We start from the raw sequence: 20,377 nt of genomic DNA on the forward strand, positions 1-20,377 counted from the left end.
CGATACATATAAATTCTAAAGAGGGCCAAAGCCAAAGAAAGTAAAATGAAAATTTAAATACAATTACTGCACTGTCTCTAAATACATGAAAAAAATTGTTTTGAGCTGGAATCATCTTCTTCCTCTTTGGCATCCACTACAGTGGCGGCGGCACCGGGGGGGGCAGGGGGGGCGACTGCCCCCCCGGAAAATATGTTGGGGGGGCGTCGCCCCCCCAGAAAAGCAAGCTGAAACCTTGTGTATTTTTTGGATGATGGAAATTTCATTAAATCAAGCTAGTCTAACGGCAAAATTTACCCCCGAAAATGCAAGAAATTGCGTTTCAGAGAGTCCCGATTTCAAAATTTCGCCAGACCTCTCTTTTGACGGCCCGTGTCTTCGGCCCAGCACAATATGTTGCGGGAGTGTCGCTCTCAAAAATCTTTTAAACTGAATTTAACTATCGTAGCCTAGTTTAGAAGCTGTGAAGACTGTGGCCCCAAAATGCAGGAAATTACGCTTCAGACGGTCAAGATTTCAAAATTTTCTCCGGACCTCCCTAGCAATAACTTGCGCCTCGGGCGCTCATATAACGACATGGTAAAAATTTGTGTGGGTCATCGCCCTCAAACGATTTCTTTCTTTGACAAAAATGGCATTAGATTTAGCATAGTGTGCCAGCAAAATTTGTCCCTAATAATACAGAAAATGGCATTTCAGAGGGTGCAGATTTTGAAATTTCCCCAGACCAACCTTGCGACAGCTCGCACCTTCGGTATGCCCCCGGACCTCCCTAGGATTGTCCGGTAGCGCCTTCGGCGCTACATGTGCTGCAAAATTCTGTCAGTAAAGTTCGCCCCCCCCAGACAAAATTTGCTGCCGCCGCCTCTGCACTATCATAAAAATGATTATTTTTGACACTTTCGGGAATGCCTTAGCCCCTGACTAGTAAGTTTGAATCTAGCACATGATACACACCAGGGACAGTGCACTTCACTAGTAGTCTGTATGTTAGATTTACCACAGATTCTGTGTGTTGTTGTAGAACACCATATCCATACCAGTACTAGCACGGTGTTCAAACTCACATTGTAGAACTAGTAGTAGCCGTGCATTGAGTCAGATCAACCTTCAGGTTCCTTGATCACAATCTGAGGAATCAAGCAGTGCTTTTAAATTTTTTCTTCCAATGTGGTTACTCAAGCAAGTGGACATGTAACAGTCAGATTTTACAGACAGTCTTTCACCAGTGACAGAAACAGTTTTGCCCCTTCCCAGATTCAACCTTGACTCTATAGTGCAGAAGCTTCAGGAGGAGGGCTCACCCCCAGCAACACCTTTGTCAGGGACAGACACCGACCAACCGTCCACCTCCACAAGCACCATGGTTAAAACTGGTGCATCGCGAAGGTAATACTGGCCATTTCATTTTTCCATCTACGACTTGTTTTGCTAACAGGTACCCTGTGTTCACAACAAAAATAGTTTTCAGTGAAATCACCTCTTGATGGACTATCCATGATAGGTTGGATGATATCATACCTTCTAATCTTGTTTTTTTGTGTGTGAAAGTCATACCCTAAAGCAAATATGTACAGTATCTAGAAATTCTGTTTGTTAGGGTAGTATGTGTAGTCTTGTTGTGGCTGTCATTTTGCAGCAGCAGAATATACCACGTTTGGTCATATATATGTACAAAGTGCATATGTTTGACTAACCAGTTATTAAGTAGGGAGGATATGATAAAAATGCATGGAAGGAAGAGAAGATTACATGTGTGGATTGCAATGTGGAAGGCCAAAAATTACATATTGATATGTAACTTTCCCTGCAAATTTGCATATTAACTACTAGTAGTAATCTAATCTGCTGATGTCCTGGAAGGCACCTGTCGTGATCGCTCATAATATGTTTGTTTCCCAGTCAGATTTAAATGTGAAAGGTGTGCAATTTATACTCAGATTATCATGGATTATGTGAGAACTGGGAACATGTTGCAAATAGGCAGGAAGCTACACAATGTACAATGTGTTAAGTACTGTAAATATAGAAATGTTCGCGGTGGTTTTATGTTCGCAAACTTAAAACTACTGCAAACATTTTCCATTACAGTATGTGACTACAGTGTATGTCACTGCTGTGAACACTCCACTTTCCTGCTAACTCGAAATTAAATCCCTGCGAACTTACATGCATTTACAGTATTCAATATCACCTCCGGTATATGATTTTTAGCAGATCACATTAGGTTGATTACGACTTGATGTTTGAGATAATATGACTTAATTTTCTCAGAAAATTCCATACTCCTGTCCTTGCCACAGTGACAAGGAAATATTAAACCTATACCAGTCTCATTATCCGTATAGAAACGAATCCTTTCACAGCTGTGATAAAAAAAGGGTGAAAGAAAACTGCTTCTTATCATCAAACTAACAATAACCAACTCCCCTCAGGAAACCTGCGAAGGTGGTACGACAGGTGGCCTCGGACGAGGAGTCAAACCCACCTGATGCAGAAAGCAATGATGACATCGGTAAGATTGTCATTTTGAATGCTATGCTAAGAAACAATTTCAAAAGGCAAACTTGTACCTCGGACATTAATAAGTCCTTGGTAAGATTATCGTTTTGACTGCAATGCTAAGAAACAATTTCAAAAGGCAAACTTGTACCTCGTACATTAATAACTCCTTGGTAAGATTGTCGTTTTGACTGCTATACTAAAACAACTTCAAAAGGCAAGCTTGCAGCAGCAGTCAGGAGCCCTAGTCTGTTTGTACATTAAGTACTGTTAATACCCCAGCTGCCCATAGTATGTTGACATCACTATTTGTAAATGCATCAGTGGAGTTATTTAAAGATAACATGTACATATAGAGTGCTCCCTTGCATACTAAGAGTACTGTCTATTTGATTACTGGAAGTTTTTCTTCATATCTTCCTTTGGGAGGATAGTATTTCTATGGAGATTTGACTACCAGAAATTTGCAATTGTCTTTCCAGAATCATCAGTTAGTCAAGGTATACAGAGTGCCAAGATAGAAGACAGTACAAACAGTAAGATATCTTGGCCACTTATTCTAGATGTTTATATCTTTAATACGTAGAACTGTGTAGTGGATTGCATGTAAGACAAGATTCAAATTGTAATGGTCTGTTTTTGGTTTGTTGTCTTCAAAGATGCCGATGCTGTCCTTGAAGCAATGAGGAAAGCTTCGAAAGACCAGCAGGATGTGAAGGAAGAAAAGAAAGACGCGCCTGTAGTTAAAACAAAGACACCCCCTGCCACGCCCAGGTCAAAGGGCAGCAAGGATGCATCTCCTGAAGAGCTGCCTGAAGGTGAGAGGAAATTAGAAAATATATTGACACACTTCAGATGAAAGATACACAGGATTATTAAAGTGAGTTTTTCTCTGTTTATTTCTTATTGATTGTAACATCTGAGATAATGCAGATACAGTGTACAAAATACTTTTCTGAGCCAGGTTGCACAGTGTGCAACCTGGGGCAAAAACTAGGTTGCTCAACTGAATTTCATGTTGCACCACCTGCAATTCACTAATTTCTGAAAAAAAGGTACAATACATACATGTTTGGCTGATATGAAACGGAGCTGCCTCGGTCCATTTATTTCTTCCAAGTAAATTGACAACAAAATCTGAGGCTCAAAATCTAAGTTACATCCTGTGCAACCTGAGTTGAGAAGTAAGTTGCATCAAGCAAAAAATTCAGGTATATTACATTTCAACTCCATGTTAACATTTTCAGGTACAGTAATTGTGCAACCCGAGGCAGTTCTTGATGACCGGGGTTTGTTCAGAGGGCCTGAGTTTAGTAGGAAGCATAAGAGAGAAGCAGAAGCTGGCGCCACGCCCTCTGCAAAGATCACAGGTACATGTAGGCTATTACACAGTTGTTTCTTGTGGCCATTTCACCATAATCCTTATGCATAACATTTCTAATAGTAGCCTGGGTACCATCCTCTGTAGTAAACACTGACTCAATATTTTCGCTCGCTAGTCAGGGCCAGGTTCCTTGGGTAGCAAGTGAAAAGATTGAGCCAGTGGTTACTACGGTGGATAGTACCCAGGCCATTGTAATAGATTATAGACCTAATCAAAACTCAATGTAATACATCTAACTACCATGACAAAGAACAAGACGCACATGTGAAAATAGGATTTGCTGTAATTCGTGTTATAACAGTAGGAAATCGGTTGGTTTTGTTTGTTATTTCTGATGCTTGTTGTAACTGTGAGCCGTATTTGATGCTGATGGTTTTGTCTTGTCTTGTGGTTTGCTTGCAAGGATTGGATGACGGTGAGTCGCCTGTACCAGTGGTAGACTTGCCTGCTGACTATGATGATATTAGCTAAGTCTTTACACAGCTTTTCACATTAGCACATTAACCTAAATTAGTAATCTGGTCAATCGGGTGGTGACAGGTTAACTAATACTAGAGCACAAAAATGACTGGCTTTATGAACATCTTTCTTTACTTTTAACATTAACTTTTAAACTATCACTGCCAGAAAGTTCTTAAATTTCACAAATATTATTGTAGTGATGTGTATTTGTTGTCTTTCTCCAGTTGGTAGTATGGACCAGATTTATCACTGCACATCGTGTGGTGGGCAGATCTTCCCATCTCTACCTGGTACCTGTAAGCGTCACCCAGCCTTGAAGGTCCTCATCTGTAAGGTAAGGGGACACACTAGTATGTAAGCTTTGGTCCTCATCTGTAAGGTAAGGGGACACAACTAGTACTGTAAGCCAGTGTTTCCGCCAGACCTCAGCTGGGAGGCCGTCCACCTTGGGGCGCGAAAACCGCGAAAATTAAATTTAATTGCAAAACCGCGAACATTAAATTTAATTGTAAAACCGCGAAAATTAAATTTAATTGTAAAATCGCGAAAATTAAAGTTAATGGTTAACTGTCGCAAGAAAAAACAAAACAACTAACGTCCGATTAAGTTCAGTGCCGAAGTGTTATGATCTGTGCCGCGTACCGGTATGCCGCACCGAACGGGTACTACGACTTTTAAAAAGTTCTAGAAACGGTTCTTGGACTTTCAAAAAAGAAATAGCATTTGTATATATTCTCTTTTATGTTGTGGTATACTTATAAATCATCTAAAACCTTCCATAGATCGAGAAATTTGCGTTCAGAAATGACGAAAAACATCGTCTATCGGCGACAGTGAGCGTAATGGCGGCCGAAATCCCGCAATCTCACGTGGTGACTTCTCGCGAGATCTGGGAAAGCTAGCGACGTCACGGGAAACTAGCGCTGTGATTGGCTAGGATACACAACAACTACCGACCGCCATTTTTGATGCAACAACAACAACAACATTTATCCCGAAAATTTCTGCCGTTTTCGGAGATTTTTCGGGCTCAAAACTCATATAAAAAGGAACCAAAGTTATACTTGATGTTTTTTACGTCCATCATCTCTTATGTGAACACTTTATTTTTCCGCTGTGTTGCCGATAGCGAACTTGAACGAGGTCGATTTCCCGTGCCGAGCACCCGGGCCGGTGGGCACATGTATCTGATTGTGTTTTGTTGTTTACGATGATTGACGATGAAAACAGAGACTAAAGTTGTTAATCTAGACAAAGTTTAATAGTGTGTTGTCTTATTTCTCCCAATAACAAAGTTTAGTTTGTAGTGTTATACTTATAGCGAGATCGACCTACCGCCAAGTTTGCGAATTATGTGACAGGGCAAATTCGTGTAACTGAGGCCTTGAAAAACGGGTTTTGATTATCGTATGCGAAAGGCCGCCGACACACATTGTCAACAACCATAACAATAGCAAGACAAACAGTGAGCGGCTTTCTGACTGTGGACGGCGTCCCAAGCCTCTAGCTTCAATACAAAACACAAAACTGCGGTTTACATTTATCAACTTTGTACAGATTTCTCGGCAAAATGTGGGTCGCAATTTTTTTATGAGGACGGCCTCTGGTTGCGTTCAAGCCGTCCAAAACGAAATGAGACCGTCATTGGACGGGTGGACGCCCCTCTGGCGGAAACACTGGTAAGCTAAGCATTCACTGCAGGGCTGTCTCCAGCTTTTCTTCCCACTCATTGTTTGGGAGACCATGTTGTTAGTTTAGTTTTCATTGTTAAACTTTACTTAAAGGCAGCTGTCATTTTAAGGTTACAAAAATACATGTTAGATATTTGGGACGGATGGGGTAGATTTTTTTTCCATCCCAACAAGCAAATTTCTGTCCCAAGACGGAAGGACAGCCCTGATTCACTGATTAATCCTTGTTAGTTATATTGACGTGTAATGGTTTAACACAACTAGGTGTACTGTACACAATATGTATAGACTCCTGTAGTATAGAAAAAAGCCTAAGTGTAGTTTGAAGAGGGTGCAGTTATAGACATTACTGACAGGTGTCTCTTCCACAGCGGTGCTATAACTACTACTGCAGCGACAACTTTGACAAGGATGAGAATGGAATAGACGAGCAGTGCAGGTCAGTCCAAAAGTTTACTCTAAGTGTATCTCAGGCACAAGATTCATAGGTTGGCTTTACAAAAGGCATTACTAAACTGTAAACAGGTGATATTGTATTCATAGTTGATACATAGTTGATTTCCACAATTTTAGGTGGATTTGTGAAGCAACTGATTGTCCAAAAACATCCATCTACATTTGCAGTAAGAGTTCTCAGGTGCATATTCTCTTGTTTCTGTTTATTTTTGGCCAAAATGCTTTCTTCTTGTATTGGATGCATTGGCACACATGTATGCTTGTTCCAGGTGGTGTGCAGAAGGTGGCAACTTGCTTTGCTGTGACTTCTGCACCAATGCTTTCTGTAAGGCCTGCATCAAGCGTAACCTGGGACGCAGGGAGCTCACCGAAATCAACGAGTCGGACGAGTGGCGATGCTACATTTGCGATCCGTTCCACTTGTCTGACCTCATTGCCGCGTGCAACCAGGTGATGGAGGTTAGCGAACAGGAGAGACAGAAGCAGAAACGCATCAATAAAGTCAAGAAAGAAGAAGCAGCAAAGAAGCAACAGGAGAAGGGGAAGGAATCTCAAGATGATTCGGACGATGTTCAGGTGGTGTCTGAAATCAAAGGAACCAAACCGGTGCCAGTTGAGGTTAAAAGATCTCCTCAGCCAATGACTTTGCCTTTTGATCCTTCGAAAAGGATGACGTTGGCCCAGATTAGACAGCTGCCACCAGAACAGCAACAGCTGATGCTAAATCGGCCAGACAGAAGGCTAGGAAGGCGACAACCCGGTACACCAGTTGTTGGCCAACCACAGCCAGCAATGTCTAGGACAACTGTTAGCCAACCAGTTGTTTACGTTTCTCCAGTAGTACCTTCTGCTCCAGCAAACGTTGTCAGATCTCCCAGTGTTGTTGTGTCACCGGACTTTTCTGCCATGTCCCACAACATTCTCACCTCTGTGCTCCACATGCACACATTTCTGGAATCTCTCCAACAGAGACATGCTTACCTTACCGGACAGAATTCTACTAAAACCAACTACATTGTTATCAACCAGGCCCAACCTGTTCTGACTGACCTCTTGAAACAGCAGTTAAGAAAGGCACAACCTCTGATCACTAGTGCAGTACAGAAGATATCTACAATTCAGAAGGTGGCGCAAGAGCTTCTGGACCAAGATCCACAAGGCATTCCTGTGGTTCCTATCGGAGTAGTAAGTGCTAATCAACTCGCAAACAGCACATCTAATAACGATACACCAGACTCGGCGTCTGGCTCAGCTGATGTGGATCTAACAGAAGGAGATGTCCAGCCTGTACAGAATGGTGTAGCTGGAGATGATGGAGATGAGGAAGCTGTAGATGAGGGAGATGACAAAGCCACCAAAGACAATGACGTTCAAGATGAAGATTCTAAGGCCACAAAGCGCAAGCTGTCCTATGAGAACAAAAGTGAAGATGCCAAACGTAGCAAGCAGGGTGGAGACACCTCAGCAGATGATGCTGAGAGTGCCACAGACAAGGACGGTGAGAAAAGACATCTTCGAGGAAAGGGGAAGGCGGACAGGACTGAAGAAGATGTTGAATCAGAAGCAGCCCTGAAAGCGGCAATGATGGACGAATCCACTGAAATTGAGAGTGAATCAGAAAATGATAACAGTGATGAAGAGTATTCACCATCAAAACGGAGAAGTAAGAGCAACTCGGAGACTCCAAATTCTACAAAGAGATTAAGAGTACAGAAAACCACTCCGAAGCGGGCCAGTCGAACTAGCCTGACATCAGACGAAGATGAAACATCTGAAGGTAACAACAAAAGACGGTCCCTCCGTAGCAGGAAGCAAGAAGCAGACAGCACCACCAAGTCACCTCGGAAAGGAAAGAAAAAGGGAAAGGATGATTCAGACCTGTCAGACACAGACAAGGAAATATCTGAACTAGAAAAGAAAGCTCTTCAGAGTAAAGGCTCATCGAAAAAGAAGACCAAAGGGGATGATTCAGAGGAAGAAGAAGACGAAGAAGAAAAGGAAGAGAAGAAGGGGAAAAGTGCTAAAAAAGAGAAGAAAGGTGGAAAGAAAGAAAAGAAGGAAAGAAAGAAAAAGTCTGCCAAAGATGACTCTAGTTCCTCAGATGGGAACAGTTCAGGTGATGATGATGATGATGCTGGCGGTGATGATGACGAAGAGGGTTACCATAGTGAGGACATGTTTGCAGAGGGAGATGGGGAATTAAACGATGCAGGCGCCTGTAATGAAGATACAGATGATGAGAACCCTGAAAATGCAGCTGCTAAAAAGAAGCTGTTGGCTGATATGGATGACGATGAGGGAGACTCTAGTTCAGAAAACTCTGACTCAGCCAAAAAGAAAGAGAAGAAAACCAGAAAGAAGAAAGAGGTGGCAGAGAAGAAGTCTGAGGAAGAAAAAAGTGGTACAGATGAGGATGAGGAAGAAGTGACGCCAAAGAAGAAATCAAGAAAGCAGCATCCCCTTCTTCGCATCAGACTGGAGTCCAGCGACTCAGATGGGAGCAAGAAGCCAAGCAAGAAAAGGAAACGTGCAGCAAGTAAGAAGAGTAGCCAAAGTAGTGGCAGTGGCTCAAAGTCAAGTGGAAGTGAAGATGGTTCGTCCACTGCTGGTGTCAGTCGTCGCACAAGGAGTAAGAAAACAGTTTCAGACACAGACAATGGTAGGAGTTACAAGAAAGGAAAAGGCAAGAAGAAGAGAAGACGAATAAAGATTGATGACTCAGATTCCGAAGGTTCAGAACAGTTGTCAGGCTCAGGTTCTGAGGTATTTTAAATTTAATTCTGTTGTTTTTATTGCACTGTACATAAAGACTTTAACCTTGTGAATGCTAGATTAATTTCTTCCAAGAACTTTATCATTTGTGTTTGGAAGTAGATATATGTATGAGAATTGTCTTACATACTTGTACATACGAAGAAAGTAACTTGTCTTTCCAGCCGGTATAATTTTTGCACCTCTTTTTTCTCAGCTGGAAAGAAAGAAGAAGAAGGAGAGCCGGAAAAAGATCCGAAGGGTGTGGGATGACAAGAAACTGAAGGATGAGACCAAGCAGGCTGCCAAAGCTGAAGAAGAGAGGCGGAAGCGCCTGGCAAGCAGACAGGAGGAAGGCGAGGTAAACACTCCTGTGTCTTTTACCCAAATCTGTGTACTATTTCTAACGGTATGGATTCTTTTTCCTGTAATAGTCGTAATTTCACATTGGTTGGCGATATCTACAGCTCTTTGCTCCATATGAACCAAAGCTTACACCAATTGTCGCATGTAGAAAAGCTGTCTATTCTTTTCTTTGTCTCCTTGTGTATTATTAACGATCGGGAGGAAATGCCACTATACAGGCCTTTGCTTTGTTGTCACTTAACCAACCACACTTAAGTGAACTAGCCATTCATCATGCACAAACTAAACTGTACATGCATGTTCATGCCTGTAGGAAGAGGTGTTTCATCCATGTTGCTGACTGCTCTATCTCTTTGCTCTGCAAGCCTGCAACGATGGGCATTTTTGCATGCAATGCCCTGTCCATGTTCTAACACTGCACACTCTTATTACACCTGATGACAAAGGGTGTTTTCCAGGTGGAGCAGGTGGAAATAGACGAGACTTCTCCGGTGAAGTGCCCCATCACTACCCGCCTGGTCCTTGAGAAGGACCCCAAAACTAAGGAGCCAGTGATAGAAGTGGACAGACAACTTTGCCGCAAGCTGAAGCCTCACCAGGTGGAAGGTACAGCTACATCCTTTTTTCACTTCTTACAAACTACTGTAAGAGTTATATGTAGGTCCATCAGTTCAACTTTTATCCATACTTATGGACTGTGAAATGGTACCTTGTCTGAGTGTCTCAATCAGTTGACCATGCAACAGTTAAGCAGTTGTATTTTGTTTATCATTCCGTTTGTTATGTTGTTTATTGATGTTGTCAGTCAGTGAGGAGTTAACTGTACATGTGTAATGTTTCAGGTGTTCGCTTTCTATGGGACTCCTTGTACGAAACAGTGGAGAAGGGCAACAAGGAAGAAGGTTCTGGGGCTATCCTGGCACACTGTATGGGGCTGGGAAAAACACTGCAGGTAAGTAGTTCAGAAATGCTTATGATCTTAACTGTGCAATAGCCATTATTACTGATTTGTTTTATGCTCTAGTTATTATTGTCCCAGGGCTCAAATTGTATTTTTGAAAGGAGGAGAACTGGTGCATCTAAACCAAAAATTTAGTTGCAGCAAAAGAAAATTTGGGTGCAGAACATAAAATAAATTAGTGAAATGTTGTACCTAATTTCAAAACCTTAACAAATGATACTGTATCACAGTGCACAATGGTCTGTTATGTAGATCTACCTACAAAAGTATCTAGATGCACTGGTGCACCCCCAGTCAGACATTAGGTGCACAGCATATGTTCTAAGTATTTTGAGTCCTGTGTCCTGTCATCATTTTATGTAAAGGAAGTACACTCTTAATGTTTTAATGATAAGATCTTTGGACTTTCTGTAAACTGAAGTTTGTTACCTCCCCAGGTTGTTACCCTAGTTCATACGGCGATTTCTTCTGACGCCCTCCCCGACGTGAGGACCTGTCTGGTGGTGTGTCCCATCAACACAGTCCTCAACTGGAAGAAAGAGTTTGAGATGTGGCTCGATGAGGAGGACCAACTAGATGTGAGTGTTATAATAATGGGCATCTGATGCTATCCATATAGAATACAACGCTGTTGGAGGGATGGGACCGAGCGTGATACAGAATACACTTTGATTTTATTTATGTCATTCCCAGGTCGGAAAACACCGATTTAGTCTTGTCGACAACAATAATAGAGATAATTCTTCCAATATGACCATAGCAAATGGATGTCAGACAGTCTGGTATGATGTGTGTATGGTACTACATGTTGTTACTACTGTATTACTTTGGATGGGGATAGTGTCAACAAGACTTTCAATAAGCTTCAGCAAAGTGCAAGTAGCACAAATCAGTTCTCTTTTCAGAGCTCTGTTTTGAAATTCATATTATCTTTCCATCTGCTGTTGCCCATGCCCATAGATATAGTAACATGCTTAAAAGTTCAATAAGCTTCAGCAAAGTGCAAGTAGCACAAATCAGTTCTCTTTTCAGAGCTCTGTTTTGAAATTCATATTATCTTTCCATCTGCTGTTGCCCATGCCCATAGATATAGTAACATCCCCCCCCCCCCCCAAGGTACTTGAATATTGTTTATGTTGAAGATTGCTACCCCCTAGGTGTGGGAACTAGCCAGTGTTGTGTGGAACCAGACCAGGAAGTACCTGTACAACAATAGAGAGTTCTGTGTTGAAGATGACATTGTTTTTGCCCCCTAGGTGTGGGAACTTGCCAGTATTGTGTCGAACCAGACCATGAAGTACCTGTACACCACTGGAAAGTTCTCTGTTAAAGATGACATTGTTTTTGCCCCCTAGGTGTGGGAACTTGCCAGTATTGTGTCGAACCAGACCAGGAAGTACCTGTACACCACTGGAGAGTTCTCTGTTAAAGATGACATTGTTTTTGCCCCCTAGGTGTGGGAACTTGCCAGTATTGTGTCGAACCAGACCAGGAAGTACCTGTACACCACTGGAGAGTTCTCTGTTAAAGATGACATTGTTTTTGCCCCCTAGGTGTGGGAACTTGCCAGTATTGTGTCGAACCAGACCAGGAAGTACCTGTACACCACTGGAGAGTTCTCTGTTAAAGATGACATTGTTTTTACCCCCTAGGTGTGGGAACTAGCCAGTATTGTGTCGAACCAGACCAGGAAGTACCTGTACACCACTGGAGAGTTCTCTGTTAAAGATGACATTGTTTTTACCCCCTAGGTGTGGGAACTTGCCAGTATTGTGTCGAACCAGACCAGGAAGTACACGCTGGAGTCGTGGCAGAGAGAGGGCGGGGTGATGCTGATGGGCTATGACATGTACAGGAACCTGTCCACTGGGAAGCGCATCAAGAGCAAGAAGATACGGGAGTCCTTCCACAAGACCCTTGTCGATCCAGGTGTGCATCTTCTGGAAGATTTTCTTTGCCAATAAGTACTGTAAATTCCTTTATTTTGGCAGTGTTTTAAGTTCGCAATCAAAGCAGACCTGTAGCACAGAAACATGTTTTCATGGAAACCACAAAAACCTTGATAATAAAACCATGAATATTTAAAGATTTACATTATAAAAAAGGATTCATTGACATGTATAAAATGAATCAAACAACTGGATGAGGTCTTAAAACAGAGTAAGACATTTCAGACATCACCTGATGTCCTTTCATTAGTGAACTTTGAAAGTACAAGTGGAACTTACTATTAGGACTTTGAAATTGTAAAATTGTCACATGTGAAGGAGTTTCAGTCCTATGATTTTATTGAAATTGCAAGCGACGCAGTATAGTGGTCACCCCAGGCAGCATTGTTGATACTGGGTGCCCTCTAACAAACATCAGTTTGTCTTGTTACACCAATCCCTTGTAATAAGTCATATTAGCCTGTGGTTATTCCAAACTTGACTCCATGTCTTTGCTCCACTGTACCAGGTCCAGACTTGGTGGTGTGTGACGAGGGCCACATCCTGAAGAACGAAGCTACGGCGATCTCCAAAGCCATGAATGACATCAAGTCCAAGAGGAGGATTGTTCTCACAGGAACACCACTGCAGAATAATCTGGTTGAATGTGAGTCAACAAGCCAAGCCAAGACATATGACATATTTTCATTTCTAGTATCACTGTTTAACTCTTGATAGGATTCACTGTTGTACATGATCTACTACATGTAGCTACTGCATGCAGATCACTTTTGCAAGGGACAATTTTTTTAGTAACGACTAAATAGGAATAACAGGGTAATTTTTTCAACTCCAGGTTATGCCCAACTGTAGCAGTTTGTTTTTGTAAAAATCATTTAGACTTGAAAAGTACACAAGTAACTTCAATGCTTTTATCCCTGTCAACAATGTGAATCTTATATGCTACTCTCTGTCCTTTAGACCATTGCATGGTGAACTTTGTGAAGCCCAACCTGCTTGGTACCAAGAAGGAATTCTGTAATCGCTTCGCCAACCCAATAAACAACGGCCAGGCCTCGGACTCCACACAGTACGATGTGAAATTGATGAAGAGAAGAGCTCACATTCTCCACCAGCTGCTAGCTGGCTGTGTACAGGTACAGTTACTAGTACTGTGGTGTATCCATGAATTAATGTTATCCACAGACATTTGTACAGTAATAAAATGGCATGATTCCATAACTACCTGTGTAAAAATGGAGGTATTGTTTTCGGTTTGTCTTGGTGTGTGTGTACCAGTTTATTCCTACTGGCCCAGGTCCAAGGTTGGCCCAGGTTTCAGCTCTGTGGCAGGAAGTATAGTTGGCCCAGATCCAAATTTATGAGGGTGGCATTTGTTTCTGTGTGTGTGTGTTTGTGTGCATGTTTATTGGGAGGGGGGTGGGCTATGGCCAAAGTCCTGAATATGTGAGAAATTCCTTACAATGAATTTCTTGGATGTCTAAACAAACAAAATTGAGACTTAGGTGACAATTTTGTTAAATACTGTTTCTTTTTTTGTTTCTTTGCCACAGAGAAGGGACTATTCAGCCCTGACCAAGTTCCTGTCTCCAAAGTACGAGTATGTGATCAAGGTTCGGCTGAGTCCGCTGCAGGTCCAGCTGTACGAGCACTTCCTGAACAACGCCACGCGTGCGGAGAACATCGCTCAGCGCGTAAAAACAAGCAGCCTCTTCGCAGACTACCAGGTTTGTACATCACTGGGGAGATAACAGAACTGTCATTTTCAACAGACCTTATAACATCAAAATGCCACATTTTCTGATTTTACAACAGTGATGTATTCTCCAATTGACATACACATATGCCTTTGCAGAAAATGCAATTGTATACACTCATCTCTGATTCTTGAACATTGCACCCTCAAAAAATTATTCTTTCTGCTGGAAACTTCTCTGGCAAGGACAGTTGTGCTATTGCCTGATTTCCACCAGTTGTGTTACATGTGTTTTGTTTTGACAGAGCCTGATGCGTGTGTGGACTCACCCATGGGTGCTGAGACTCAACACCATCCGGGAGGAAAACAGGGTAAGTTATGTCTGCGTGGAAGAACTCACTCCACAGACAGTTTTATCTCTCAGGATTAGATGACATTTCAAGTTGGCTGATGCCTTTGCTTGCATTACAAAATCTCTGATTGGACCTCCTCCCAAACAGCTTATCGCCATTCTTGGAACTGACAGTGTGAGCTCAGAATTCTTTATCATTACAAAAATCCAACTAAAACCCAAGGAGCTCAAGATTTTCTGTCACTATGGAAACAAGTCTTCACAGCCTATAATACCATGGTAACAGACAATTCTCAGTCTGGCAATACTTGGTCCTTGTTAGCACGCATGTATAAATCAACAGGATGTTCCTAATTCTACTTTGGGCAGTTTCTAGTGCGCCAGACCAGTGGGGGTGGGGGATGGTGGTTGTCTGCTGTTAGAAGCTAGAATTAGTCAGACAAGCTGTTCCCTATAATATGTGGGTTTTTACAGAAGTAGTATATCATACACTTTGGTTTTGCACATGTCTTCCCATGCTCCATCCTCAGGTCAGATACCATGATGATGACTCCATGGATGAGTTCATAGATGATGATGAAAGTGAAGGAAGTGAAAGTGTGGCATCAAGGACAGGTACCGACGACAACAGCAGTGCCAGTGCCAGGCCTAGAAGGTATGTTACCTACAAAATGGACAGATGATATTTTTTTTTTTTTAAACTTGAACAACTCCTAACAGTCAGTCACAATATGGTTTCAAGTGCTAAAGTTTAGTATCCTTGTATTTGTATATTTGGTAATGCTTCATTTCAGACCTTTCTTCCATTACAATACACTCATATATACAGGTTGAAAATTTACAATTTTTTATAGTTATAAGGATTAGTATTGCATCAGTAATGCACCATATCAAAAGCAAGTGAAGGTGTTGCAAGTTAATGTGGAAGATATGGGTAGTACCTGACAAATGCTTATGTTCATGTTGTTAACCACATTTACATGGTGATTAAGACTTAGTCTGACCTTATGTTTGGTTGCTGCTGGTTCAGGAGGAGAGGAAGTGGAAGTGATGATGGAGGCAGCAGTGATGAGAGCAGGGATGAAGTCGTCAACTCCTGGAAGACCAGGTCCAGATGTGGGAACGGGAACGACCCAGGAGCATCCACATCCGCAGCTGCTGATGGTACGTACGCCTTACTCTCAAGTTCCTCAACAGTAGAAAAAAAAGATGTTTTATGTATTCCATTCTTCCCATTTTTTCTTGCCACTGCTGCAAGAGCCTAGTAATCTTTGATTGCAATACCCAGATGAAGTCATACAAAAGACTAGAAATAGTACAAACAACTTCTCTGCTTATGACCAATGGAAAAGATATGGAAGTTGAACACACAGTACTACCAGTGGACCAGCCTCTGCTGTAGTATCATCTTTGCTTGCTATCTGTGTGGCCCAAGGGCTAAGGATATAGAGATGGGCGCTGCCCTATACACCTTGTAATTGACAGAATGATCCTGTTTCTTTGCAGCTGCTGACAATGTGATCAGACGGGACCCAGAAAGAAACGAGTGGTTTGGACAGTTCCTGAAGGATGAGCACAAGACTGAGATCGAGCTGAGTGGCAAGCTGGTCCTGCTGTTCAACATCCTCAAACAGGCGGAGGAGCTGGGGGACAAAGTGTAAGGCAGATGCATTCATTTATTTCTCTGCCTCATGTTGTTTAATGTGTCAGAACTTGAACATATGATAGTATTTGTGATCCAGATGTAGTACAATCATAATATAAGTAACATTAAGTGGTTGAAAGAAAATTGCTATTTCTATCATTGTGGTATGCCAGATGTAAAAGGAGAACATCTACCAATAATTCCTGAACACCAATCTTAGATTATAAAATTCAGACTATCACTCAGCATGCTTAGCTAATGTTCATGCTGCTACATGAAACGAAAAAACAGCATGCTCTAGTAGTTTGAGTCAAAGTTGATGCTATTGTTAAACTAAGCATGATGCCTGCAATGTTAACTGTCTGCACTAGGATTATGCATTTTATATTAACCTAGTTGGTTGAGAATGACAGTGACAAGAAAAAGATTTGCACTTACAGTAATTTATAACATTATCAGTAACCACACTGTTTGCAAACCAAAGTGCAAAATCCCTGGCTGCAGCATGTGGCAGTCAGGTCGAGATCTTTGGTAGAGGAACTGACACTAGACATGGGCAGACTACTCACACGTTGAGATCCTGTGCAGTCGTGTACCAACAGAAATCTCAGCCGTAAATCTGACTTAACTGTGCTGCACTAACTAAAAGGCATTGCACTAATACTTCATGAATAGTGGTGCGTACCTAAACTCAATTTCAGGTTCAGGTCCGGATTTAAAGTCCGGACCTGAACCCATCATCGCATATTATGTGCATTTTTTTTAGGGGGAGGGGGAGTGGTGCATATAAAATTGTATGTTAGTATGAATTGAAATGCAATGTGAAAAATACATGAAAATGATAGACAGCCAGTGTAAACACGAACTGTTTTTTTTCTTTTTCCAGTGCAAATTTCATTGTCTATGGAAGGTTTAAGATGGTTTAGAACAAAAAAAGTGACAGATTGCTTTTTGCAAGTCCGGACTTGGCTCCAGACATTTAGGTTTTTTTTGGACTTGGACCTAAACATTTTTAGGTCCAATTCCAAGTCCTGCCTTTAGGTACGCACCACTATTCATGAATGATATCATGTTTGAACTTTTAACCTCAAGCTGTCTTTCTCCAGGCTAAGAGTTGACATTAAATTATCTTGTACAAATGTAGGTAGTGACAACAAACCTTCATTATGTATTATACAGTATTAGACTTTAAAGCCTAAACAAAGGAACTTTGCCTTATACTTTGTTATTCTGAGTCTGGTGTTGCTATTCCCCTATATTGATAACAAAAACCTTTGCTATTGCCACAATCTTGCAAATATCTTCTCTACTGTTGTTTCAGTAATTATAAGTGTGGGACTAATCAGTACCTTTTCCCTCCCTAGCCTTGTATTCAGTCAGAGCCTCCTGTCCCTGGACCTGATAGAAGACTTCCTAGAATATCTGGATGGCCTGGCACAGAGCGAGGACCCCAAGGCTGACGAGTGGATGAACGGGAAGTACGGCTGGGGCAGGAACCTGGACTACTTCCGCATGGACGGCTCCACCAGCGCCGCACTCCGCGAGAGATGGGCGGAAATCTTCAACTCTCCTGACAATGAAAGGTTTGTGATGATTGGCTACCTACCTACCTGTCTAACATGAGTCCATGTAATTGGTTTATATGCATGCAGCAAATAGTAGTGGTCACATCATATTTTCATGTCCCCCTCAATACTTAACTGAACTTAAGGATATACCGGTACCATAGACTGATCCCACAGTTGCCACTTTGTCAAAACATAGAAATACAACTTAAAACCAGACATGTAGCCACTCTCGTCGGTCGCACCCCTAATTACCAAGCTGTCATTGAGTCATGAATGGCTAATTCTGAAGGACAGTCAGAATTATTCTATTGTAGTATCTTGATAGCCTATCAGTTAACGTGTGACAGCTAAAGAAAACTTGATAAACCAATGTATCTACCCATTCAGAGACCAAATAATTTACTCTTTCTGTACAATAATACATTGTGACATGTTGGTTAGATATTATTGATCACATGTGGCACCTTGCCCCTTAGCACACTAAAGGTTAATCAGCTACATGACTGTTGCAGGGCACGCCTGTTCCTGATCTCCACCCGAGCCGGCGGGCTGGGGATCAACCTCGTGGGCGCCAACAGGGTCATCATCTTCGACGCGTCCTGGAACCCCAGCCACGACGTGCAGTCCATCTTCCGTGTCTACAGATTCGGGCAGGGCAAGCCTGTATTTGTCTACAGATTCCTGGCACAGGTAGATAGGAAACATTGTCAGCATGCCCCTTGAATGATGTGTTTGCTGCAATGTTTCAAATTCACAAGATCACACATTTTCATAAGATCTGTTCTACTGTTGCTAGTCAGGAGGAGAAATGGCAGCCTTCTGAATGAGCTATCTGTGCAATCTTTAATCAAGCCCCAGATGATTTCAGACCTTTTTCATAAAATAGCTTCGTAACTTTCAACTTAAGCCATTCTGACTTGAAGTTCAGTTAAGCTCTCATTTCTTGCAAAGAAGGACATTGTTAACAGGCTGCACATTTCAGGGTACAATGGAGGAGAAGATCTATGACCGACAGGTGACCAAACAGTCCCTGGCAGCCCGTGTGGTGGACGAACACCAGATCGAGAGACACTTCACCATGGGGGAGCTAGCAGAGCTCTACAACTTCACCCCCGACAGGCTGGACGATCCCAACAGAAAAGAGAGACCCACACCCAAGCTACCAGTGGTATGGACTTACTTCCTAGTGTGCAGTATACTCTTATGTGTTATTGTAATAGAAATTACCTGTATACTAAACATCCATAAGTTGAGCATGACACTTGCAATGACAACTGTCTGTCAGCACTATATCTAGGCATGTATGTACTAACCTTAAAATAACAATATCAGTAAAACCACACTGCTTATGAACCAAAGTGCAAAATCCCTGGCTGTCTTGAATGCTGCAGCATGTGGCAGTCAGGTCGAGATCTTTGGTAGAGGAACTGACACTAGACTTGGGCAGACCACTCACACGTTGAGATCCTGTGCAGTCGTGTAGCAACAGAAATCTCAGCCTTAACCGTAGTCCTAAGTTTGATATGCTGCCTATTCACAAATGTATTTTACTAGCACAGCCACTTTGGATCATGTTCCAAATGTAACTACCACTTGTTATTCCCCAGTTTAACAATTGACATGAAATCAACACTAACTTGTAGCTAGCAACAATAGACCTTCTATGTCTTCTTCTTCGTGAGGAGGTTTTTACAGTGGCAGAGCTCAAGTGAAGTAACTTTGTCTTATGTTATACTCATTGTGTGTTTAATGTTGTTGATGCTTTTCTCTTGCACTGGTTGCAGAAACCTATTGTTACTTAAGCTTTCAGGGCTTGAAATACTTTTTCTTCATACCTGCACTGGTGCAGATAACGTTGAAAATTACCTGCACCAGACAAAATTTACCCGCACCACTCTAAATATAGGAAGTTATGGGTCATACTAAAATTGTTCAGGAACCATTGTTTTTTTTTCTTTTATACTTTTTAGGTAGTAACAGTTAATGCAGCTAATAACATCCATTTTATACCTACATCATAGGATATTACATGGTACATTGACCAGTGCAGGTTAGGTGCAGGTAGATCAGAAATACTAGTACCTGCACAGCTCCAGTTTTACCTGCACTAACCTGCAAATCCAGGTGGTATTTCGAGCCCTGGCATTTGTTAACTGTGTATCTGATGTTGTCAGGACCTGATTCTGGCTGACCTGCTGCAGAGCCAGAAGGACTGTATAGTGGACTATCACGAGCACGACTCACTCCTGGAGAACCAGGAGGACCAGACTCTCACTGAGGAGGAGCGCAAGGCAGCGTGGGAGGAGTACGAAAACGAGAAGAAGGTTAGAAAATCTTCATGCAAATTCTTTTTTCCGTACAGCTTAGATAGGATCAATCCTAGAATTGCCCAGCTCTTCAAGTCTTCATCTCTGTGTTAGTTAACATGTAAAATCTGAGAACATTGCATTAACAGCTTTCATTGTGCAAAGTAGTAGGCAACAAGCACAAGACTGGTACAAGATTGGCCTGAAATTACTTCCTCCACACCAATTTTACATGCACAAACTTGCTTTTTCAAGTGATATTTCAAGCCCCTGATTTATTATGATGAA

General features: G+C 42.0%; 1 protein-coding gene across 1 annotated transcript in view; it reads left to right on the forward strand.

The window, feature by feature from the left end:
• Positions 1-20,377, forward strand: part of LOC118419132 (transcriptional regulator ATRX-like) — a gene marked incomplete in the record, with an annotated part of 28,407 nt that overhangs the window by 1,937 nt on the left and 6,093 nt on the right. The window contains 25 exon segments of the mRNA XM_035825439.1: positions 1,258-1,389; positions 2,436-2,515; positions 2,985-3,038; positions 3,162-3,320; positions 3,750-3,872; positions 4,290-4,301; positions 4,573-4,682; positions 6,411-6,478; positions 6,765-9,258; positions 9,464-9,607; positions 10,071-10,218; positions 10,455-10,564; positions 11,011-11,151; positions 12,325-12,502; positions 13,031-13,168; positions 13,483-13,658; positions 14,076-14,249; positions 14,524-14,589; positions 15,101-15,225; positions 15,601-15,734; positions 16,077-16,227; positions 17,580-17,798; positions 18,296-18,473; positions 18,766-18,951; positions 19,958-20,107. Of these exon segments, the coding sequence (XP_035681332.1) occupies positions 1,258-1,389; positions 2,436-2,515; positions 2,985-3,038; positions 3,162-3,320; positions 3,750-3,872; positions 4,290-4,301; positions 4,573-4,682; positions 6,411-6,478; positions 6,765-9,258; positions 9,464-9,607; positions 10,071-10,218; positions 10,455-10,564; positions 11,011-11,151; positions 12,325-12,502; positions 13,031-13,168; positions 13,483-13,658; positions 14,076-14,249; positions 14,524-14,589; positions 15,101-15,225; positions 15,601-15,734; positions 16,077-16,227; positions 17,580-17,798; positions 18,296-18,473; positions 18,766-18,951; positions 19,958-20,107 (5,650 nt within the window).

Source organism: Branchiostoma floridae, chromosome 7 (assembly GCF_000003815.2).
Source record: "Branchiostoma floridae strain S238N-H82 chromosome 7, Bfl_VNyyK, whole genome shotgun sequence".
Classification (NCBI taxonomy): Eukaryota; Metazoa; Chordata; class Leptocardii; order Amphioxiformes; family Branchiostomatidae; genus Branchiostoma; species Branchiostoma floridae.